Source organism: Dysidea avara, chromosome 1 (assembly GCF_963678975.1).
Source record: "Dysidea avara chromosome 1, odDysAvar1.4, whole genome shotgun sequence".
NCBI lineage: Eukaryota > Metazoa > Porifera > Demospongiae > Dictyoceratida > Dysideidae > Dysidea > Dysidea avara.
Genome location: NC_089272.1, coordinates 13614684 through 13640453, shown reverse-complemented (window position 1 = coordinate 13640453; position 25770 = coordinate 13614684). Strand labels below are relative to the sequence as shown.

Below are 25770 nucleotides of genomic sequence, written 5' to 3'. Positions count from 1 at the left end.
AGTTCATAGCTTAATATTGGTACAAATTATATACGTACAAGTACAATTACCTACATTATCGTAATTATCAGTATCCAAATATTATATTCTTGTGCAAATCTAGCAGTTGATCCAGACTATCACTCTGCACATACTACTGCAAGGATCAAATACATGCAGTTAGCATTGAAATGCCCAGCATTGATCATAATACGTATATGCATGCGGGTCTGCAAAATAGGGTGCTTTTTGGTGGAGAATGTACAAAGTCAGTTGGCCAGCATTGCTTCAAGGAGACAATGAAGACTTCCTGCATGGATTGAACTCAGGTACAGTACTGTCCTACTCCAGCATCTTTTAAATAACTGATAGCCATAGTGAGATCAGGTGCATGTCAAGCATAAACATAATTAGGAGGAACATGTATTCACAAAAGTGGCATAATTAAGTTCAGGGAAGAGCAACCAGATTATAGATATTACCAATTGTTAGTTACATGTTTCAGATCCACCGCCTTGCTTCATTGCACTGCCTAATATACCATGCATTGTTGCATCATTTCAGCAAATATGAATTCTATTCATAATGAATAGTAAATGAGCTGCCTGTCAACATCCTGATCTGAAACATATAAAATTAACAATGAGCACCAATAAAGGCAGTCAATCCATCATGTTATCTGCATATAGGAAATAGCTAGATTCCTAAATCCATATACACTAATCAGGCATTCAATTAATATTGGTGGTATCGGGGGCAGAGAAGCTTATAACCATGCTAAATTCTTAGAAATAATAGGTCTAGACTGAGCTACTTTAAATTAACCTATACAATAATTATGTACTGCAGCTTTGCACATCTCTGCGTACACATGCATGACATAGCAATAGTACTTATAGAAGCTAGATTAAGAAAAGAAATCTATGCCCATATGAGGCTGTTGACAAATTCTGAATACTGAAAATGCCAGTAAATATTTTATACAACGTGAACAGCCAAAAAGCATGTGCTAAAGAATTTGCATGAAACATATAGTTGTGTCACTTGTGTGACTATAAATGCATACCAGCAGACACACATACCGTACGCAAGGAAATTTTGAAGTCAAAAAAAATTGACGAATTTGACGAATCAGTTTAATTCGTCAAATTTAAATTCGTCAAATGTTTATAAGCACCCTTAAAAGTACAGGTTTTGCCTACAATTTCTTGATTTTCGTCAACATTTTATTCATCAAATCTGCTGAAGTCTGAATTCGTCAAATTTTTTTGATGTCAAAATTTCCTTGTGTACGGTATTATACTCAGTGACTCACACAGCTAGTTATGTACCTACACATGCTCACAAGAATAGCTAGTTCTATTTATCTACTGAGATAATAATATTGATGGCATACTAAATAACTTACTGAATTGATACAACATTCAAGTGTAATGTATAATGAGTTGTTTAAAGTGTGGTGTGAGCAAAAATATAACCAACTGTGCAAAACCTTCAACTCGACACACACAAGAGGAGTACTAATGTGTTACAAGAAGTGGCTGTTATATAGCTATAGTCAGGGGCGGATCCAGGAACTGGCAAGGGGAGAGGCACAAATAGGCTAAGTTGTAGGTGGTTGGGGAAAGCCAAATTCTCTTGTTAATTGGTGCATTTTTGAAGCACCAAATAATCACCTCTTTATAGTGTCTCACTGTTGAATTTTGCCATTTTGGCCTTTGCAGATGGCTGTGAAGTCGTAAAAACTGTTCAAAAGGCTTCAAATGTCTTAAACAACAGCAACACAATAATTATTTTAGAGGCGCTTAGTATGTACGAAGAGCTGCGTAACAATTTCACAACTAGTTTGACTGGTTTGCTTTGATTTCAGGTGAAATTCCACAAGTTTTATAGCAAAACTGATCTTGGCCTGACAAAGTTCAGTATTTTATTCAGAAGTAGCTATGGCTAGCTTCTAGTCCACAAGGTGAGGGGGGGCATTTACCCCAAATGCCCCATCCCGAATCCGCCATTGATAGTGGGGGTGTTACAGTGACACACTAGGCATTCATTGTAATTTTCTGATCCTTTGATGGAGGTGGAGCCACTTTGATTTCATTGATAGACACAGTTGACCTGTGAAATACAGTAATTCAACATGCAGGGTTACAAATACACTTAGCTACTTCCTTGTCTTTCTATATATTCTATGTAAGCTGCAAAATGTACTTATAATCTAACTATCAAAAAAGTTTTTATTGTGGGACTGTGACTATGACACCTCTTTAGGTGTCAGGGGTGCTGCAATATAGCGCCCCCTAGAATTTTTGGAAAATATGGGGTGTTGTGGTAGCTACCGCCTCAATTTTAACAGTGTACCTACCTGAGGTATTACTGACTTTTGTGTTAGAATAGATTTTGCAGTGAGCTGATGCATTTTACAGACAAGGTTTTATAGTTCAGCATCACTATCCTGCCTATTATGCTAGCATTATGCTTGATGCTTCAAAGCACCTATTATGCATCATGTCATATAGATTATGAATCTACTGTATGGCGTAATAGGTTGGTGCCTAGTATAATGTAGGAGTGTTCCAGTCTCATCACTAAAATATCAACTGATCAGCTCTATATAACGGCTAATAGCGCGCCATGCAGGGGACATTCTTTATAAGCAGCTTTGATTCACAGATGTTAGCAGGTATAGAGATTTTTTTTTTAATTTTTTTCCCGGGGTGTGTACACCCCTTGCCACCACCCCCAGCACCAGATGGTAAAAGTGCTGGACAAAAAGACTGTAAACTCAAAAAATCAATGAGATGGCAACACTTGGCCTTCCGAAATAGTAAGGTCAAGTGCTCCAATAGTCACAGGGCTGCCACGGTGTGACCTGCAAGCAGGTCACTGCTGACCTGAGCAAAGAGAAGCTGGTGGAACATCTAATCCATGATACAACACTGCTGTAAGATTGGCCCCGTTGAGTAGATAGCATAGAAGCTATAGACGCTTATAAGCAGGTATAGAGATAGTAGCTATAGCTACAGATTTTTGCAATTTGTGTAGCTATTTAGCTATCTAGATTTATAGCTATCATTTAGGCCACTCCAATTGGTAATTATGTTTCTGGTCCTTTGAAAATCAGCTTTAGGTGCAAGCGGGCGGGATTCAGCAACAAAGCAAACTGCTCAATTAGAGTATTTTTTTATGATTTACTGACTATTCTATTAGAGTTTTTTATTTTTTTTAAGTATATTGATCCGTACTAGCTATGCACTCTGCCCATTTCTTACAGGTTTTCACCGATAAAATTATGACACTTTTACCCGTGTATTTCTGAAATTTCACATTCTCCAAAAAAGGACGCGGGCGGTGGACCAGAAACATAATTACCAATTGGAGTGGCCTTAGCTACTCTGCATGGAGGACGAACGCAAAAGGCATGCAGAGCTACAAGAGAAGCTGTTTACTAAACATGGAACTGGAAGTACTAACTCATTATGGTGTGGAGTACTGACCACTTGGTACTGATTACAGTTTTGATACTAATTAGCACGCTTGGGGCCCGCGCATAATAGGCGGTTAAACCATTAAGCGCCTCTAAATTCAAGGTACGCCCCTGGAATGGCGTCCAATGATCCTCCTCCAGCAAAGCGGGCAAAAACATTGCGTGAGGGAAGACTTGAAAATAAAGTAGTGTTTATAACTGCTGCCGCACAGGGAATAGGACGCGCCTCAGCCTTGGTGAGTCGTAGTGATAGAACTGATCTAAGAAAACTCATTGTTTAAATGAGTCTGGCGCTTATGCTCCACATAAAGAAGCCATTAGATGGTTTTGTTATGCTTGATGGCACAATACAAGCTGGTGCAATATGCTGAACTGTTGTTTTAAAATGTGTATGTGTAGTCAGTGGGTGGTTTACTGAATACTACAAAATGCACACCAACAAAAATATCTTAAAGTAAACTACAGCTAGAATGAACAATCAATTATTGGGTAATATGATTTTCGAACAGCTGACACTCACTTCATGGAAATCCAGCAGCTTAGGTTATTATACCACAAAGTAGCCTACACTAAGCAGCAATTATCTTCCCAAAGCTATCCATTTACGAACATTGCGTTTTAATACTAGAAAACAATGCCCAATTTGCATATAATATACCTGTGTTTGTTAGCTATCAATGACCAAAAAATATTTTTGACATCTTTAACATAGAGGGACATATTATAAACCTTACAATTTTGCAGATGCATTCCATTTTTATTTAGCCGTGCCCATTAGTAAATTTTATTCTTCTGCAAGAAATGCATTAGTGCTAAAGTACAGAAACTCGTATAAACAAGTACCTTACATGTACTGTGAAGTTGATATCAAGGATCTTTTTGCTGGTGTACTGTATTTTTAGCTCCTACATGAAGAAGATACACGAAAAGTGAAAAACTGAAGTAATGAGAAACAACTTCACCACCACCATCCCTATGTGTTAGTCTAGGTGGCCCACCTCCTAAAAAATTAAAGGGCATTCCTTTCTCTACCTTGTATGAGTACAAAAAGTAGCAAAATTTCTGCAGCATTAGCATGCTTCTTTGTGTGTCCATATAAGGTATATAGTAGAGAAAGGAATATCTTTTAGGATGGTATTGTGGTGGACCACCTAGACTAGACCAACACATTAGGATAGCCAGGAGGCTGCTTTTTGTGTATCCTTCACGGAGCTTATGATAACATCCGGACACCAGACAAAATCTGGTCAAATTGCATAGATGTCTGACCCATCAGAGCAAGGAGGGAACCTAAGGGCTGAGCTGGCATGCTATCAACAATAACAGTCACTTGGTTGCCAGGAGATAGTATACATTCTTACAATCCAAGGGAGTGACCACAAATGTACCAATGCCAACCCTCTGGTGTAGTGTAACCACATAACAGCTGCAGTAAGTCATGTGACATCTTACCACTATAATGTTCATTTGCTATGCTACAGTGGACATATTGGACATTCATCTTCTACATGTCCAGTCAATTTTGGCAATTCTCCGGCCAATTTTGGTTTGCCAGGACATTGTAGCAGGACAGCAGATAATTCTTATCATAAGCTCTGCCTTCATGTAGGAGCTAAAAATACATACACCGACGAAATCTCCTTGATATCAACTTCACATCACAGTTCTACACATGCAAGGTACTTGTTAGCAAGTTTGCACTGGAAGGCATCCAAAAATACCACCAAAAATTGCAAGGTTTGTAGTCCCTCTACTAAAGATATCAAAACTGTTATTTGATAATAATGAACACAAGTTTGTTACACACTAAAAGGCTAGGGTTTTTTTTTCTTGTAGTAAAGCGCGATGTTTGAAAGTGGATAGTTTTGTTCATCGCATTTATTGGATCAAGTGATCAAGTACACTATTACAACTGGAGAGCCACTATAGTATACAGAGTTACATAGATGCTTCCTTGTCTATAGGACTGAACACGCTCCTGTTATTTCATAGTCTTTACAAGCATTTTATACTAGACATGTGTCCTGCTGTATCTGACTATAGGCCAGTTTTAGAAATGATTGCTTTTGGGCAGGACATGATAATGTGTGTACATATTGTATGTACATATTATCTGTTTGTACCAAAGTGAGCATACAACAGGTACTGTAGGAAGACTACACAAATTTTCAAAATGTTAAACAATTTCTACATGCTGCTTACTGTAATGGATATCTATACAAAACACGTTTATTATTACTGGTCGATCATAAGTGATGACATTGACATAAGTTTTCAAGCTTACGATTGTATGTCTAGCTAGTTCTTTATGATTCACAATATAATATTTCCAGTACCTGTTGTTTCTCATAATCATAGCAGAGTGTGGTGTATGAATATAGAATATAATATGATGGTGTTTATGTAGCCAAGTTTATTTGTGTTATTGTTTTTTACTTTATTGCACTAATAACATGCAGCCAATATTATTACCTTCTCGGTACTCTTAATGTGGTAAAATTTGCATACATGTAAAGAAGTTTTGTTTTGTATGTATGACGTATGACACCACTTAAATGTACGTGTAGAGTTTCTAGTGTCACTCTGGAAATCTCTTACAACCTTGGAGAGCCTGTGGTTAGATTTTGTCTCTGAAATGTATATGTGCTATTTTATCATGGCTGTCTAGCAGTACAGTTCCTGTAGGTTGTTTAAAGCCAAATTATAAACGAAAGTGGATACAACTGACAAAAATACCCCACACGTGTAGTACTACTTAACTTTAGGATCCATCTACGTAGTTCTAAAAAAGGTCTTTCCATAAAGCATTTTAGTTATGTAACTTGGAAAAACATAAAATTGGTACACCATATAAGTGCTTATAATTATCTTGCTCTTTTGCACGAAAGACATACTTTGAATGGCTTTTTCAGAAGGCATGGATCCTATCAAAAATTTTAATCTTATGTGGTAAGGAATTCATACAAAATGGTGCTTTTGTCATTTGTGTTCACATTTTTATGCTAAGCTACCTAACCAGTACCCATCGAGCTGTTAGGAGGTACTATAGTAGTGTAGGTACCAATTGTCTCACTTGATGGGGAATGCGCTCATGCGTGGGTAATGGTTTGAAATAATGTAAATGTCATTGGTGAGGTACGTAGATTCCTAGTGAATTTGGTACATTACATACAAGAAAGTGAAGGGTTTGTTCAAACTTATGAAACGTGTAGCAGGTTTCTTACATACGGTACCTTGTGCTTAATTGAGTGGTACATACAGTACGGATGTACAGGATGTATGGTCCATATAGTAAACCTGTAAATGCAGTATGTTGTATGCCTACACTCACGCACACTGTAGTCTACGTGCATGCATACAATTTTACAGTTGTATACTTTCTGCAGGCTTGTGCTAAGGAAGGAGCTCAAGTGATAGCCACTGATGTTAATGCAGAGAAACTTGCAGAGTTACAAGGAACAGAAGGTGTGTCTAAGTGTGTACACTGAAACTAAAGTTTCGATTACAAAATTAACTGGTAGAAATGTTGCAAGATCAAAGTGCTTGATGCAGTTGCTTTATAGCACCTATTTCCAGTGCAAGATAAACTACTTCTAATATCCTAAAATACTCAGTACATTATATGATTAATAAAAAGTCTTTTGTTCTTTTGTTGTTAACTCCAGTGTATACGTAGTTGCTTAGATGACAGTTACGTATTATCAAAGACTATAATAGTAAATTGAACCATAAAGGCATACAATACTACCCTGTATATGTATGTATATGTGACTGGATCTCACATGCTTGTGCAAGCCTAATTTACAGTAATACACCAGTAGCACATCGAATCCTATGGACAAGGGAGCGTGTAACCCCCCTGTACACTGCCAATACAATGGGTGAAATTCTAACATGGCGTCCAGTGTTACTATGTATATCATTAGTTACATCATTCTTACATATGTGCTAGAGGTGGGCGATAGCAACGTTTTCACAAGATGATCGATAGTAATGAATATATCACGATGACGATATGTATCACGATAGTATCTAAATGACAGATCAGTCGTTAGCTGCTTGTACAATTGAGAATTTTTTGAACAAACTTGCTAATTTATACATTGTTTACACCTAAACATTGCTCCTTTCTTGTGAAAAGGCAAGAATATGGTTCATCAATAGACCTACTTAGTAGTCATTTAGAAGTGTTACATCGTGTAGAGGCTAAATATTATGATACGATTTGAAAATTAATATCACAATACTCGATATTTTTTTTACTATTGCCCAGCTCTAGTATGTGCAACAGGGCTGTGCAGAATGAACCGCTACTTCATCGTATTCTGTGAAGGCAGCCAAGCTGGCTTTGATAGGCGGCCATCAAGTCGAAGGATAACTTTACAATGGTCGAGTTCAGTAATTTCACATCACTTGTGAATACAGAAAGTTATGCCTGTACTACTATTCTTCCATCTTGTTATTCAACTTCGTTTCCATAGCTTCGTTTCAGTGACCGGTCGAACGTGTGTCTCCATATAATTTCCTAATAAGGAATTTTATGAAGTTATTCTTTATAGTACACGGCAGCCATGTTTGAATTTCGCTGTTTACAGAGCTACATGCTCCCTAGGGTTCAAATTAAACACAATGAGGTGAAAAACTTATGAATTATTGAAAAATCCGTAAACTTTTGTTTTGTAGTGAAGGTGCTAAACAACCAAAACCTTGGTACTGTTATCATATTCCTGAAGCAAGAATTCTAAAATATTTGTTTCGTGTCAGTGACCCCAAAGAAATGGAAGATATGAGCATTATGCATCGATCAGTATTATTTCCCCACCCTCCATATAGGTGGGGCTTTACAGTGGAAATTGACACGAAACCGTTGGGGCATTTGACAACTGTTCATTAAGCGCTCAAGTATTTTGTGTTACTACTTTGTATACGTTAAATCCCCATGTTAATTGGGGGGCTTATGGTGGGGATTTGACACAGTAGGTTTGCCCTACTACAGTATGGTGCATTTGACATTCAGGCCCCATGTATGCCTGAGGATTACCCAGCAATGGATTTGCCCATTCATGGAGAACATGATGGTGAAAGTTACATCTCCGTATAAGACTGAATTAGTTAGTTATGGCTGTGTTATTGAGTGCTTGTAGTTCAGTTATTTTCTGTGTTATCAATGTACAAATTGATCTTTCTGTTGTTACCACTTTGTAGCACTGTAACTTCTAAAGGTCTCCGCCTCTGCAGCTGAAACTTCAATTGGCCATTCCTTTAGCTACGTACTGTAGATAATGAAAATGTAAAATAATAAAAATTTTAAAATGTGGGGCTCTTTCAGATCTGGTCAAAAATCTATAGTTTCTTTACAAGTTGTTTAGTGCTGCGAGTTGTAGCAACACAAATTTGCTCTTGTTTACATAATGCCTTACCTGAAATTATGTCACAGAAAAATGGCCGCATCTTTTGTTGTAAAATTTGTATGGGTGACTGTGGGAAGAATATTTGAATGATTATATCTCAGCCAAGAAAGAAAATATCAAGTTCTAACCTGTCGGTATGGTAATGCGGTAATTGAAAAAATAACAATCTAGTGTTACTTTAAAAACCACACAAAAATTGCTCATACAGTATGTATTCATCATAATATCTTATAACCACCATACCTGTGGGTTAGAGCTCGATATCTTCTTTGCTGGCTGAGAAATGATTTTTCAAAACTTTTCTTCCCATAGTTCAGTTGCCCATACAAATTTTATGAAAGTCCCTCTACTGTAGCGGCCATTTTTATGTATTTCAGATAAGGCTCATATGGAAATATGCACTCCTGATTATGAGTAGCTGGAAATATTTTTGATAATGGCAGAGTGAAGTGTGCTAGTGCATCAAGACACACGATAGTGTGTCATGCGGCCCAAGAAGCCGGCGCGCCACACCGTGAGTATATTGACAGGAAGAACGAAAACGTCATTTTCACACCTTTGTATCTCGGTGATCACTTATCTGATTGGAACCAAATTTGCTACACAGTTGCCCGCCAGCCAAGGGAGTCTACATTCCAAATTTGAAGGAAATCGCTCCAGCCATTTCCGAGATACGAGCTGCCAAAGTTTCGTTTTTTTTTTCTTCGTTTTTTTTTTCTTCTTCGTCTTTTCGCACACTTGCAAAAATTGCTATAACAAGCAAACGCGTACTCCGATCGCCTTGAAATTTGGCACACAGAAAGGGAGTCCAAAGGCGAATCCTAGCATCAAATTTGGTACAAATCCAATGAATGGTTCAGGAGTTATGACCGATTATTCGCGTAAAACAAGATCGATTTGTTGTCACGCCTACAGGGTAAACCGCTTCATGGAATGAGTTGAAAATTGCTATGTAGATGGAGTAACCATCATAGGAGTGCCTTTTGGTGGTTTGAAAGGAATCGAGATAAAGACCACGGAGATATGACACAAAACCCAACCTGTGTCACAATTATGCGATCGATTTTTATGAATAAAAAAGTATTAGTTTTCATGCCTACTAGGCAAACCGCTTAGAGCAATGAGCTGAAAATCGGTGTATAGCTGGAATAATCTTCATAGAAAGTCCTTGCAGTAGTACAGAAGAATCGGATTACAAACCACTGAGTTATGATTCGAAAGCCAACTCCGTGTAGCAAATGCGAGATCGAGATACTCTAATAGAACAGTCACCCTAATAGAGCATTCGGCTAATTTATTTACTCCATTATAGAATTTTATTACATCACAAGTTATTCTGTAGGGAGTTCAGCTGCAAACAGTTAATCTTATAGACAGTTCAGCAAGAAGACAGTCACCATGTGGAGAGTTAAGCAAATATATCACTATAGAGATTCAGAACATTACAAGTCACGCTGAAGAAAGTTCAGCTATAAACAAGTCATGCACTGTGTAGAGAATTCAGCTACAATTAAGTCACTCTCTAGAGAATTCAGTTACACAGAATTCAGCTACACACAAGTCACTGTGGAGAGAGTTCAGCTACAAACAAATTACCCTTTAGAGTGATCAGCTACAAACAAAACACTTTGCAGGGTATTCAGCTGCAACAAATCAACCTTTAGAGCGATCAGCAATGAACAAATCAACACAAATCTACCTGTAGAGAGATCAGCTAGAAACAAATCATCCTGAAGAGAGTTCAGCTACAAAAAATCACCCTGTAGAGACATCAGCTAGAAACTAGACACAATGTAAGGAGTTCAGCTACAAGCAATCACCTTGTAGAGAGTTCAGCTAAAACAAATCAACCTGCAGAGAGATCAGCTACAAACAAATCACCTTATAAAGAGTTCAGCTACAAACAGATTACCTGCAGAGAGATCAGCTACACACAAATCAACTTGTAGAGAGATCAGCTACAAACAAATCACCCTGTAGAGAGATCAGCTACAAACTACACACAATGTAAGGAGTTCAGCTACAAACAAATCACCCTGTAGAGAGATCGGCTACAAACAAATCAACCTGCAGAGAGATCAGCTACACACAAATCAACTTGTAGAGAGATCAGCTACAAACAAATCACCCTGTAGAGAGATCAGCTACAAACTACACACAATGTAAGGAGTTCAGCTACAAACAAATCACCCTGTAGAGAGATCAGCTACAAACTAGACACAAAGTAAGGAGTTCAGCTACAAGTAAATTACCTTGTAGAGAGTTCATCTACAAACAAATCAACCTGTAGAGCAATCAGCTAGAAACAAATCACCCTGAAGAGAGGTCAGCTACAAAAAATCACCCTGTAGAGATATCAGCTAGAAACAAATCACCCTGAAGAGAGGTCAGCTACAAAAAAAATCACCCTGTAGGGAGATCAGCTACAAACAAATTGCCTTGTAGAGAGATCAGCTACAAGCAAAACACCTTGTAGAGAGTTCAGCAACAAAGAAACCACCATGTAGAGAGTTCAGCTACAAACAAATTACCCTGTAGAGAGATCGGCTACAAACAAATCAGCCTGTAGAGAGTTCAGCTAAAACAAATCAACCTGCAGAGAGATCAACTATACAAACAAATCACCTTATAGAGAGTTCAGCTACAAACAAATTACCCTATAGAGAGATCGGCTACAAACACATCAACCTGCAGAGAGATCAGCTACACACAAATCAACTTGTAGAGAGATCAACTACACCCTGTAGAGAGATCAGCTAGAAACTACACACAATGTAAGGTGTTCAGCTACAAATAAATCACCCTGTAGAGAGTTCAGCTAAAACAAATCAACCTGCAGAGAGATCGGCTACAAATAAATCACCTTTTAGACAGTTCAGCTACAAATAAATTACCTTGTAGAGAGATCGGCTACAAACAAATCAACCTGCAGAGAGATCAGCTACACACAATTCAACTTGTAGAGAGATCAGCTACAAACAAATCACCCTGTAGAGAGATCAGCTAGAAACTAGACACAATGTAAGGAGTTCAGCTACAAGCAAATCACCGTGTAGAGAGTTCAGCTACAAACAAACCAACCTGTAGAGCGATCAGCTAGAAACAAATCACCCTGAAGAGAGGTCAGCTACAAAAAATCACCCTGTAGAGATATCAGCTAGAAATAAATCACCCTGAAGAGAGGTCAACTACAAAAAAATCACCCTGTAGAGAGATCAGCTAGAAACAAATCACCCTGAAGAGAGGTCAGCTACAAACAAAACACTTTGCAGAGAATTCAGCTACAACAAATCAGCTTGTAGAGAGATCAGTTACACACAAATCAACCTGTAGAGAGATAAGCTAGAACAAATCACCCTGTAGAGAGTAGCTACAAGCAAAACACCCTGTAGAGAGTTCAGCAACAAAGAAACCACCATGTAGAGAGTTCAGCTGCAAACAAATCACCTTTTAGAGAGTTCAGCTACAAACAAATCACCCTGTAGAGAGATCAGCTAGAAACTAGACACAATGTAAGGAGTTCAGCTACACAAGTAAATCACCCTGTAGAGAGTTCAGCTAAAACAAATCAACCTGCAGAGAGATCAGCTACAAATAAATCACTTTACAGACTGTTCAGCTACAAACAAATTACCTTGTAGAGAGATCGGTTGCAAATTAATCAACCTGCAGATAGATCAGCTACACACAAATCAACTTGTAGAGAGATCAGCTACAAACAAATCACCCTGTAGAGAGATCAGCTAGAAACTAGATACAACGCAAGGAGTTCAGCTACAAGCAAAATCACCCTTTAGTGAGTTCAGCTACAAACAAATCAACCTGCAGTGAGATCACCCACAAAAACGCACTTGTACAGAGTTCAGTTACAAACAAATCACCCTGTAGAGAGATCAGGTAGAAGAATTCACCTTGTAGAGAGTTCAGCAACAAAGAAACCACCATGTAGAGAGTTCAGCTGCAAACAAATCACCCAGTAGAAAGATCAGCTAGAAGAAGTTACCTTGTAGAGAGTTCAGTTACAAAGAAACCATCATATAGAGAGTTCAGCTACAAAGAAATTACCCCGTAGAGAGTTCAGCTAGAAGAAGTCACCTTGTAAAGAGTTCAGCTACAAAGAAACCACCTGCACAGAATTCAACTACAAACAAATTACCCTGTATAGAGATCAGCTAGAAGAAGTTACCTTGTAGATAGTTCAGCTACAACAATTCACCCTGTAGAAAGATCAGCTAGAAGAAGTCACCTTGTAGAGTGTTCAGTTACAAAGAAACCATCATGTAGAGAGTTCAGCTGCAAACAAATCACTCTGTAGAGAGTTCAGCTACAAAGAAACCGCCATGTAGAGAGTTCAGCCTCATACAAACCACCTTGTAGAGAATTCAACTACACCAAATCACCCTGTAGAGAAGAAGTTACCTTGTAGAGAGTTCAGCTACAAAGAAACCATCATGTAGGGAGTTCAGCTACAAAGAAACCACCATGTAGAGAGTTTAGCTGCAAACAAATCACCTGTAGAGAGTTCAGCTAGAAACAAATCACCCCGTAGAGAGATCAGCTGGACGAAGTCACCTTGTAGAGAGTTCAGCTACAAAGAAACCATCATGTAGATAGTTCAGCTGCAAACAAATCACCCTGCAGAGAGTTCAGCTAGACAAAGTCACCTTATAGAGAGTTCAGCTACAAAGAAACCATCATGTAGAGAGTTCGGCTACAAAGACACCACCATGTAGAGAGTTTAGCTGCAAACAAATCACCTGTAGAGAGTTCAGCTAGAAACAAAATACCCTGTAGAGAGACCAGCTAGAAGAGGTTACCTTGTAGAGAGTTCAGCTACAAAGAAACCATCCTGTATATAGTTCAGCTACATTTCAAGTCACCCAGTAAAGAGATCAGCTGCAAAAAAAATATCCTGTGGGGAATAATGGGCATGTAATAAATATATGTATATAATTTGTATAATTACTAATGAAATCAAAAATAATTTAAGTACTAAAATTCTTCTTTAAGTTCTGTTCTTCTTCCTGTAGTAAAGAAAAAAACACATGGGTTAAAAAAGCCCCAAAGCCAGCCATAGGCCGGCTTTGCAGTATACAAATACAAAAAGAAGTGATATCTAATAAAAAAACAACCAAGCTGTAAAAAAAGGTGCGGCCCCCAAAAAGGCCATGGTGAAAAAAGGTGTGAAATCCAAGGTGGCGGCCAAGAAATGGCTGTGATGGTAGGTTAATGGTTACATTTTAATGACGACAATTCAGGTGAATTTTGTGCCACTTGGTCTTGGCACCAAATTCACCTGAATTGTTGTTATTAAAATGTAACCATTAACCTACCATCACAGCCATTTCTTGGCCGCCACCTTGGATTTCACATCTTTTTTCACCATGGCCTTTTTGGGGGCCGCACCTTTTTTTACAGCTTGGTTGTTTTTTATTAGATAGTATTATTCTGATAATACTTTATGTACCAATCCCATCCTACAGGTATTACTACTGATGTACTAGATGTTACTGATAGTGATGCTGTGAAGAAAATGGCTGACAAGTATCCTGATGTGAATGTGTTGTTTAACTGTGCAGGGTGAGAACTATAGTGTGTCTGTCTGTATGTAGTCTTGTTGTCATGAGGCAGCACAGCCAAGCAGTTAGAGCGATCATAAGGTTCCAGGTTTGATGCTTGATGATGCCCAGTCACCACTTTCATTGCCTTGAGCAAGAAACTTGACTCGTATTATTCCAGTCTACCCAGCTGTTTATGTGGGGGCCTGGTGTTAAATACCAACTCCCAAATGGGTGTGGTTCAGGTGGAAATGTTTGGTACAGTGGTAAGACACCAACTACGTACTGTAACTACTGTACTGTAACTACTGTACTGTAACTACTGTACTGTAACTACTGTACTGTAACTACTGTACTGTAACTACTGTACTGTAACTACTGTACTGTAACTACTGTACATATCAAGTGCACCTGTAAGAGGTCAGTGGTTCGATTCAACTTCGGGTGCCCACACTTTCACCTGTGAGACATGATATAGCTTCCTGTTCAATGACTTGCCAGTGCTGACCCATAGTACCTGAGTAGTGGACCAGTGTTTCTGGGTAGGATTGTCCGTGGCATGTACATAGCAGGTGAAGGCTTTGCATTATGTTTGTGTACTATATGTGTGAACAGTGTCTAATGGATTATATATATACCAATTACACAGGTACGTACACCAGGGTACTATACTAGAGTGTGATGAAGACAAGTGGGACTTCTCCTACAAACTGAACGTAAAGAGCATGTACTACACTTTGAATGCTTTCCTGCCTCAAGTGAGAGTGTGTGTTGTAGTCACTAGAATAGTATTGTATTGTTTGCCGTTTATCTGGTTCACTATGTCAGTGGCTTGGTACATGTATGTACAAGTAAAGGGAAGGGAAGGCTTTGGAACATTCTTTGAGTTTTAGGAATGTGCTGGTTGGCACACCTGCTGAATGCATAGTGGGAATGATAATGTGAATCTTTAACTTTCTGTGTGAATAATTTGGGGGAAGGGGATCTTGATTTTTTGTGCAACCCCACCCTAATTTCACAACATGTCTTATTTTGGATTGTTTTCACCAGCATGATTCTCAGAACTTTTGTTGCTCTAATAGAATGTACATGTACATTCTTGTAATGACTGTAATATACTACAGTCTAATAGTACAGTCACTATTTGATATGTTTCCCTGCCATACTGTAGATGATCGCAAGGAAGAATGGGTCTGTGATTAACATGGCATCTGCTTGTTCGAGCATGTTGGTAAGCAGTATTACAATATACCCATCATATCCATGCTTATTAATAGGACCTGAACATGTGTAATCTGCGAGATTTTACAGGTACAGTACCACTGCTATAGCCCGTTATTATTCACCTAATTAGCTGCCTCAAGATTACTTTACTTGTACCAAAGTGCCTTTTGCTTATGGCATTTAAAGAGTAGTGCTACACGCTACATACACACACACACACACACACACACACACACACACACACACACACACACACACACACACACACACACACACACACACTTGCTGGAATTCCTGTCAAATGTTGAAATTGCCTTTTCCCCTCATCACAGGGTGTTGTTAACCGATGTGCATATGGCACCACAAAGGCTGCAGTGATAGGACTCACTAAATCAATAGCTGCAGACTATGTCAGAGATGGGATAAGATGTAACTATATATGTCCTGGTGAGTGTACACCTCATCTGTACTGTTAATAGTTCAGGTACTGTATATCCTTAATTACCCAAACCTCAGTTATCTGAACACCTCGATTATCCAAATGTCAATAGTGACTGTTATTAGTGTGCATTCCATGTCTGTCTGTCTGTATGTATCATTATGTATGCTCTATTAGAGTAGTTGAATAGACTCCTGTATATGAATCAATTTGCTTGTGTAGCCAAACAAGTTTACTTATCTGGACACTTTTGTCTAACTAGAGGTGTTCAGATAACTGGGAATCCACTGTACTGTTGTGCAGGCCAAATGTAGGGGTATTAATTGTGAGGATGGTTGACTTATACTATAAATAGAACTCTGTACAATTAAGGTCTATACCGTATAGCGGGTTTTTAACAGGAAGACTTTAATCTCGCATTTTGGGCACTTCGCAATATTAAAATTTGCGACTTATTTCATCACGTGGAGTTTATGTGAAGTTTTTAGCGCCTGTAAGACTGTTGTGTTAGAACAAACCAGGTGCTTGTTTATGTACATAGCAACTTGCTGATTATTTATAATGACTCTATCAGTTGCTTATTCCCCTGCACGACATGTGTTTCTTCACAGAACATTATAGAACAGTTGCCCTGCTACATTTCCTGGAAAACTTCAGGCAAGGCTAACATGCCTAAATTTCCATCATGTATGCAAACATTTATTATAACGAGTAATAAATTTGTGTGAGAATTTAATGTCACAAATTTGTCGCCTTGCGAGATTTTGTCGCGTGTTTTATTTTTGCAAAAAGCTTTGTCTGCGAGAAAAAACCCGCTATACAGTAATCCAACAGTCATTTGTGTTAAAGTCAGATACTGTAAGTCAGAATGTTGTACTGTCAAGGTAGTGTTACATACCATTACAGGAAACTGTGTCAGTGTTGTCCAGTCTAGATATTAGACTTAATTACATGCAGTAGTATTTTAGTGGTCCCTTCTACTTACTGTTGTTAAGAACTGAGAACTCCCTTGATCTATATAACAGGCCATCCTTGGCTATCCACTATAAGTGTTATAGTGGAAATAGAGGTATACTAATCATCGGATCAGCTAAAATATCGACTACCGATATGGAAGTTTTGCCATACTGGTAATGAGCACAAGAACTGATATTGTTACCCAGAGTAGCACTAGTTTTTATGTTTCATCACACATTATTGCATTGTATTATGGTACAATATATCAATAAATTATTGCATCCCTTTTGGTCATGCAAGACTGGATGCTGTGACTTGCAGAGGTATCTAGTACAAGCATAGAATGTATAAACATTGTAAATTCCAAGAAAACTTTCTTACAGTGTACCAGCCTTCTTCACTAGCCATTAAAGCAATCTATATAAGGCATGCGTTAAAATGTTTGTGGTGTCTACTTGTCTGGATTGCACAATGGAAGCCACACCACTTCCACCACAAGCATGAAGTATAACATTGATTATTGCAGTATTTTAAATAACTGTTAATGTAAAAATGAAGTAGGGATCTATAAAGTTGTGAAACAAGAGATGAATTACAGCATAGCTCGGTGGGAAGTCCCATTCAATGCCAAAGTAGGGATTTCCCACCAAGCTATGTTGTAATACCATCATTCATCTCTTGTTTCACTACTTTTTATAGGATAGATCCCTACTTCATTTTTAAATTTTAAAATACTAATTTGTTTAGTTTTTTTGTTGTAGCACAGCTGGCTACAGTGTAACTTGTGACTGCTCTATTAGAATATCATACATGATTGTTGTATTAGAGTATCTCAAGTCAGCCAAGGGATGTGCAGTTAGCTAGACTAATAAGGGGTGAAGTCATTTTGTTTACTGTTAAGTAAACAGCTAGATTGTTAAGAGGTGTAGTCTCTGTACTCTATCGCCATTAGTCCATATAGATCTTTATTTGATGGGTGTGGTCGCAAACCTATCCTGAATGGGACCCCAATCGCAAAGTTGCTAGCTAGTATACCTCTTACAGTAGCACTGGGACTATAGCACTTCTGAAATCCAGCTCTGAAATAGTTCTGTGGCATCTAAATATGCTGTTGAAAGAAAGTGTTGATACGGAAAATTAATGCCTTTCATTGGATAAAGAAGAAGACAAGCAACCTGATTGAAGAAAAGACAAGGTGCAGAGGGCCTACACTCATTGGGACCCCAAAAGGCACATCCCACTGGTGAGTATGTTATTGTGGCGTAAAATGTGGCCATACACTGCTTCATTTGGCCTCTAGCCTTGCGACTATGGTCAGTGAGTGAGGCAGTGAGACTAAAATTCGAGTTTTGACGATTTAAAAAAAAATTCTATATCCGGCCACCTGTAAGTGTTTAATGCTGTATTGTATATTACAATTCCATAAAGGTGATTTTCGTTGCATAAGATGTCTCTAGGATGATTTTCAAAGGTTTTTGGGCTGCGCACAATATTTTTGGGGCGATCCCTACTTAAAAGGCTACCATACCGTTTGATACACTTTTTCAATTTGTTATTGTATAAGCAGAAAATATGACAGGGAATTAAATTTGGTGATTGGCAAATTCATCAAATCCAGCTAGCTGCAGAATTCGAAAACACGGAGAAATCCAAGGGAAGACTAGTGAACCTACGCAATGAAGCCATCATTGGAAGATACGTAGCTACTGAGCATGGTCCCCATAGCTAAGTGACACATTTCCTGAAGCTTTTTTGATATTTTGTATGGTCAGAGGCATCTACAAGGCATTCTCCTACAAGGCATTCTCCTACCATCCTACTGAACAGCAGATAGCTACAGGATGCTGCTTTATATGATACTTTTGAGCTGCCTTGACTCACTGAATATGCAGTTAGCATGGACCCCTGCAATCAATGTCAAATTTAAATTTGTCAAACAGACATGTTGTTTAATTCGCCAAATTACTTTTACAGTATACATTTCTTTATTCTATACAAATATTGATGAGCTATTATTGTTTATCAGCTTCTTTTGCTGAGATCAATATCGGATGTTGGTAAATGCTCAAAACTAGTATCGGTTCAGTACACCTCTAAATGTAAACAGCTTGATATCTAGGAGAGTTATCCAAAATTTGTATTGTTACGTTTATGGAGACTCTTGTATAATCAGACATACCTCTCTAATAAGGACACACATTGTCATAGTACAGTTCCAAATGTTTCCAGAATAGTGTAGACCTACTGTATTCCAACACCAGTGTGCGAAATAACTTTTTAGACATGTGCTGACACACTGTCAGGGCAACATGAAAGCTGAGAGGACATAAATCAGTTTGTCTGAATGTTTAAATTTTTTTGTGTTTCTCCTTTCCTATATGTGTTTTGCCATTTTAAAGCAGTGACAGATCAGACAAGCACAGCATTTTAGTATTCTGGTCACTTGTAAGACTATAAATCCAGTGCTGTTACAGGAGCAGGGGGAGTCATTAGGAAAAATTACCTAAGTAGTACTATAGCTATGTAGTCACACTTTACTATTGCTGCTATGAAATAGTGACTCTTTCAAAATGAACATAAATTGTAAAAATGGACTTCATTCTAGCTCAAAATACAAGTTGGGTGTACAGATGAATACCACACGTAAAAGCTAGTAATGGCTAACAGGTTATAAGTACATTTGCCAAGTCAAATAGGGGAGTGTATAAACAGTGGAATGGAATACTGGAATGGTGTAATACTGGAATGGAATTTTTTAAAGTTCAATATCTTTTTTACATCCAAATAAGTACAACTCCTCCCCTTATGTATGTAAATAAATAGGATTTCCCTTGAAGTCAGATAATTCACCTCACCATAGACAAAGTTTACCAATATAGCAGTGTAAAGTCAGTTATGAACATGCACAATAGCAGTTTATTGGGAATACCAAGAAGATTCCTGACTTAACCCTTGTTCCCAAATGATAAAAAGTTAGCTGATTACACGAATGCATTGTAAAAGTACATTCACTGTACAATGTAGTATTCATTTATTATCAACTTTGTCACTGGAGGGCGAACACAGAAGGCAGAGCCTGTACAAGGTGTTTACCAGTAACCTAGGAACCTAAGCGAAAATCATTGGGAAAAGTGAAATGCGACTATCTTGTAAGCATTTACAATGAGCCTTTTCCACAGTTATGTCAGAAAACAAATTAAGCCAAAGTTCATTGTGGCAGTCAGGACCGGAGCCGGACCACTTTTCAGCCACTTGAATTTGCAAAAAGATCGAGATACTCTAATAGAGCAGTCATCACATTATACTCTAATACAACAGTCATCGTGATAATAGAGCATTCAGTATACAATATCATACTCTTATTATACTGGTTCAGTCTGGTTGATCTAAGCCATTATGTCCATTTTAATTGTCTTCACATTACTTTCCAGTGAACCATCTGCATAGAATTGCACAATAGGCTATTGATAATGCATGTTATGCATTATCAATTACAATCAAAATTGCTTCTGTATCTCAAAAGAACTAAACTCACTTTGTATAATGAAAGTAAAATTAGCTACTAGCTAATAGCTATATTAAATTGAATTAATTGGTATACAGTAGCTCAAAATTACCTGGATACATTCTTGGTGTTAAAAAGCAGAAAGAGACCATATATGTAAAATAGCTTCCAGATGCCATTCCAGAACATGTATTTTCAAAACTTTTCCCAGGGAGCATGCCCCCAGACTTCCTTAGCTTAGCATGTTAATGCATGCTGTAGCTAGCACACACAAAAAAATTACAGTAGCTAATCTGATTTAAATTTCAAATCAATAAAATGTAGTGTGCATGACTATGACCTCCATTGCAGTCCATGAATGGCCTGACCACTCAAAATCTCTGAGCTCCGGCCCTGGTGGCAGTGCCACATTGCACACTGAACTGAACCACAGTTAGTTTCACACAAGTAATAAAGTATTGAGTTAGAAGTCATACAAGTGTTGTGGTGAAGAAAAGTATGCTGACTTCAAGGGGAATCCTATTATTTGCTTACATAAGGGGAATATTAATTGGATGTAAAAAGTGATATTGAACTTTAAAAAAATCCCATTCCACCATTCCAGTATTCCACCATTCCAGTAGTCCATTCCACTGTTTATACACTCCCATCAAATAGGCTGGCACAACAATTGTATGGTCTCTTGGGTGGCTTTGTGGCAACACAACAAACCATAAACACATAACTCAATTACATGTCAATGTCACTAGTCTGGCCTCCCTCCTAGCCTAATATCACACTGTAAACCCAGTGCTAAACCTTGAAAGGATTCTATATGTGGACAAATTCAATTATGGTCTGACAACTAGTGTAATTGACCGGAAATTGTCAGTGTCTGGACTGTTATTTTGCGCACTGCAACACTGTATTGCACACTTCTCCAATCTTATTATGGGCATGTTAGTTAGCTGGTACTATACGTACTAGCTATGTACCCAAACCTCCAGACACTAATAAACAATTTTGAATATTTATAGAAACATAATTAAAAATTAGAAGTGTAAATGACTGAAATGAGTAATAAACAATGCTTTGAAATGTGTGTAGTATGTGTTGGTTTTTGTCCACAGGTGCTGTTCAGACTCCATCTTTTGAGAGTAGAGTAGAAGCGTTGGGAAAAACTATGGGAAGCATTGATGAGGTGTGTGTGTGTGTGTTTGTTTTTTTGTTGTTGTTTTTGTTTTTTTTGGTTTGTGTGTGAGCATACGTGTATGTTGGGAGAGGGTTCCTTTAGTTTAGCAATAGTCATAAGGCTAGTATTCAATTCAGGAAATAAGAGTTTCAATAGGCTCAGTAGTGTAGTGAACCTGTCCAAGGTTAAACTGGCCGCTTCAGTATGTAAAGCGTTTTGATTAACACAGCCATCTGTTTACAAGGTCAGGAAATGTTTCCCAATGACACTGATCAGGTTTCAATGTATTAAAAGTGATGTAATAGTTTGACCAGACAAGTCTACCATATGTCAGTATAATGTTGTGTTTAATTCTGTGTCTGTTTTGTAGGCACGGCAGTCTTTCATGGCTCGTCAGAAAATGGGCCGTGTTGGTAAACCAGAAGAGGTTGCAGCTATAGTTGTCTACCTTGCCTCAGAGGAATCTGCTTTTGTCACTGGTGCTGAGTTCCTGATAGATGGTGGATGGAGCCTACACTAGTAGTTGTTTGTAGTTTTGTACCATTTTGTGTTACTAACCAAGTGAAGCTTATACATTTCATAAGAACATTAAAATTACTGTACATGTAATACATCGTGACTACCTCATTATGTTTTTAGTAAAGTTGTAGATATTATATACTACAATATGTACCCAGGTACGTAGTATATAATATCTATGGTAAACACTGGCTGTTTCTGTGCCAAACTGGAATGCTTTCTACTGTTGGCAAATAAAATACCAGTTAGTGACCAATTACTTGGAGAAGTAAACACAATTGTTATGTAGCATGCATAAATGTCAACATGTTTACTATCCACATGTACGTAACCAGATACATCCATGCATACATACTTGGTACATACACATTTGCAGTTTAGCATAAGACTAAATATTACAGTTGCCAACATTACATAAAAACTAGTACTTTGTGGCAGCTTATCTGTTTGGACACCTTTTAAACTCTTGTACTAATGACCACATTCAACTATCTAGTCATGTCTCTGAAGATGTCAGTACAGTTGCATGAGTTCAGTTCTAAATCGTAGCAGTCAAGTTTTGTTGAAACCACTTTAGACCTATGATTCTAAAGGCCTGCTCTTGTACCTAGTGTTACATAAGAAGACACAACTATGTGTATTGAGCAAAGCCCTGCCATATTTGTCCATAATAGCTATATGTAGTTTGGAATCTTGGATCTATTGTGATATTCACAGACTGCTTCAGTTTATTTCTACAGTGGCTGTGTCCATGTGCTTCCATCATAGTTACTTGCTCACTGTGCTGTTTTAGCCTAGGATTTTATGAGTCAGTGATAACCTGTACTGATGATCTGGAAGCTTGCCATGCCTGTAGAACATTTCAGTGACGTAAGCTGTGTATCATTGCTTTCACTAAATCTATGTGCCCTTATGGCTTCCATCCATCACAACATTTGATTGCTTTTCATGCTATTAGTGAACCACCACATAAAACTTGTTATTGCTGTAATAAGTATTTTATTAGCCAAGTGTATAATTTCTGGTCTTGAGAAGGACTGGCCATCATTTACAATAAGCTCAGAAAAAGGTGGTAAGGTAAAATTAAAGTATCCACTGTTTTTTAGAGGGCTTTGATAATCCTTGTATTGATAGCTAGATAGCATAGGCGGCGGAAAGTGGGGGGGGGGGAGCTAAGCTTACCAAAGCAGAGACAATGTAGTGCCTCAGTTCATTTCCGTCCCTGGTCAGCCCCCCCTCATATCAACTACTTCCTCCACCACTGCTAGATAGTCTGTTGCTGCTTTGCTCTGTTGTATATATCCTCACCCACATAAGCAAAATTAATCTTTTAATGGTAAAAGCAGTCTGTATTAATTTTGAGAAATGCGTATAGGCATGAACAGTAGAGCTTGTAGGTATACTGGTAAGCTTCCCTGGCTTCCAGCTGCAGGCACATTTTTACAAAAATAATTAGAGGAAACCAGGCCCACATCCACAGGCAGCTGCAGGGTGCATGCCTGGAATTTTACACTGAATATTGTTGTATGGCCCAATTATTAGGTTTCCATGGCAACAGATAAACATATAGAGTTTGTGGTATGTAGTATACATCTACCTCAGTGTTACCAGATCTAAATAGTACCAGTAAAGGCATTGAAACCAGCATATTTAAATTAAGTGCGTGGGCAGGTGAATTAAAGGCTTACAAAAGTGACTGTAACTTTAGAATAAAATCTGCTATTGACTTCAAATAAAACCAAGTTGTTTCTTAGAGAGAGTGAGATTTCATGGCCAGATTTTAATAGTTTAATTGAAGCTTAATGGATAAAAATGACCAATTTTCAATTTAAAAAAGTGGCCATAAAAGTCACCAAAGGTCAAATCTATATCCAAAAATCTTTCTGAGGACCTGTCCTAATACTGCGCCAAATTTCACGCTTTTATCATAGAAGGCACAATTTTGCCAAAAATTGCCTGAAATCTGCTGTATTATAAGCGCTTCTTTTAGGTGAGTAAATCATTAGCCAATTTCAATAAGGCTAAAGTATGCAGTGCACTTTTTGGCTTTTTTGTATAGCTTTACTGGGGTGCCTTAAATTAACCATGAAAGTCTGTTTTCCACAGGCTCCAATCATAGATAATAGACACCCCCCACCTATGCTCCAATCTATTTTGACATCACTTTTGATTAGCTGTTGATCTTGTATACTTTGCATGGTGTAGCAATTCATGACACAGATTTTCAGAAGCTTCTGGAACCACTCTATATTAATTGATCCAGCGGTGTGACCTCTAATGAAGCTAACATGCAGTGATATTGATGACCTGTCAATTACGACATCACATGATTTGTGCGTGAGTTGTCTTGAGGAGTTAAAACAGAGAGCTTTTGGTGCTTGGTGGTAAAGTTTTATAATGATTTCTGGCCTTGTAGCCATTAGCATGCAAGGGTTGTATTGCTCCGCCTCAGGCCTTAATTGATCTAACTATCAAGTCTTAAAGTTCACTATTGTTGTAATTGATGTTTTCTTTTTACTATTGTTCTGGCAGACTGTTCTATAACCTTTGTCTTCTGTCCTTTCTAGATTACACGCACAAGTAATGTCATATGCCCAGTCATAACTTTTTTTCCCCTTACTTTGGCCCCTTTTCTGCTACACCTTATCAGTCACTAAGTCAAGTCATTAGGTCTAAGTCCTTGAAATTAGGTTAGGTAATCCTAATGCTGCAGCACATGTTGCTGTCAGACCAGTGTTTATTCTAGGGCTGTTAGGGGGGGAACTTTCCCCCCCTAAATCTCAGACTCACCCCCTAAAATTGTGAGTGACTACTGCACTATACTTTGGTTAAGCTTGTTTTAAAATCATGATGACACATGAAACTTATCAAAAATGCTCTCAGATTTAATCTCAGAGTGGTTAGTACATAAAATTTTCCCAGGTTAAAAATTGCAAATGCAAACATTAAAGTGCTCTCAGATTCAGTATTAGATCAATTTTTTAAAATCTCCTAGACAAAAAGTCATGTAGCTATATAGTGATGGCTATTCAATATCTGAGAGCCAAAGTTTATCCAGTACAGAAAAATAGCATGCCTATAATTAACTCTCAAAATTTTGCTTAAATTCCATCTCAGAAAGTGTAATTTTGTAAAAATTTCTGCTTTCAAAATAGCATGCACTCATGACACAGCCTTAAATGACTAACCAGATTCAGTGGCGGATCCAGGATGGGGCATTTGGGGCAAATGCCCCCCCCCCCCCCCCTTCAAGAAATTGCATTCAAGATCGAGATACTCTAATAGAGCAGTCAATTACTCTAATAAAGCAGTCACAATGTTCATGAGGCAGTGTAGCTTACCTATGAAGCTACAAATAGGATTTTATTTTACATAATAGACGTGATATAGTTGGTAAGGATAACTAGCTATTGTTGTTGTGACCTTTTTTTTTTTTTTTTTTGGTCTTCAACTGGTTTTCAGCAAGTTTTTTTGGTCTTCAACTGTTTTTCAGAAAGGTGCCCCCCCTCTTTCCAAACTCTGG

The 25770-nt window shown here is 38.0% G+C and overlaps 1 protein-coding gene across 1 annotated transcript; it reads left to right on the top strand.

Annotated features, from left to right (window-relative positions):
• The first annotated feature begins 3546 nt into the window (after positions 1-3546).
• On the top strand, positions 3547-22355 carry LOC136257117 (dehydrogenase/reductase SDR family member 6-like). Its single transcript, XM_066050243.1, has 8 exons — positions 3547-3699; positions 6850-6928; positions 14358-14454; positions 15082-15190; positions 15604-15663; positions 15989-16103; positions 21667-21737; positions 22099-22355. Exons 1-8 carry the CDS (start codon positions 3580-3582, stop codon positions 22246-22248), a joined length of 801 nt encoding a protein of 266 aa, XP_065906315.1. The 5' UTR covers positions 3547-3579; the 3' UTR covers positions 22249-22355.
• Positions 22356-25770: the final 3415 nt, after the last annotated feature.

Bases quoted from the DNA above. Each gene is read 5' to 3' on its own strand.
- LOC136257117 (XM_066050243.1), top strand. From the start codon at position 3,580: ATGGCGTCCAATGATCCTCCTCCAGCAAAGCGGGCAAAAACATTGCGT. The intron at 15,191-15,603 runs GTGAGAGTGTGT...GCCATACTGTAG, and splicing joins TGAATGCTTTCCTGCCTCAA to ATGATCGCAAGGAAGAATGG. The intron at 16,104-21,666 runs GTGAGTGTACAC...TTTTGTCCACAG, and splicing joins ATGTAACTATATATGTCCTG to GTGCTGTTCAGACTCCATCT.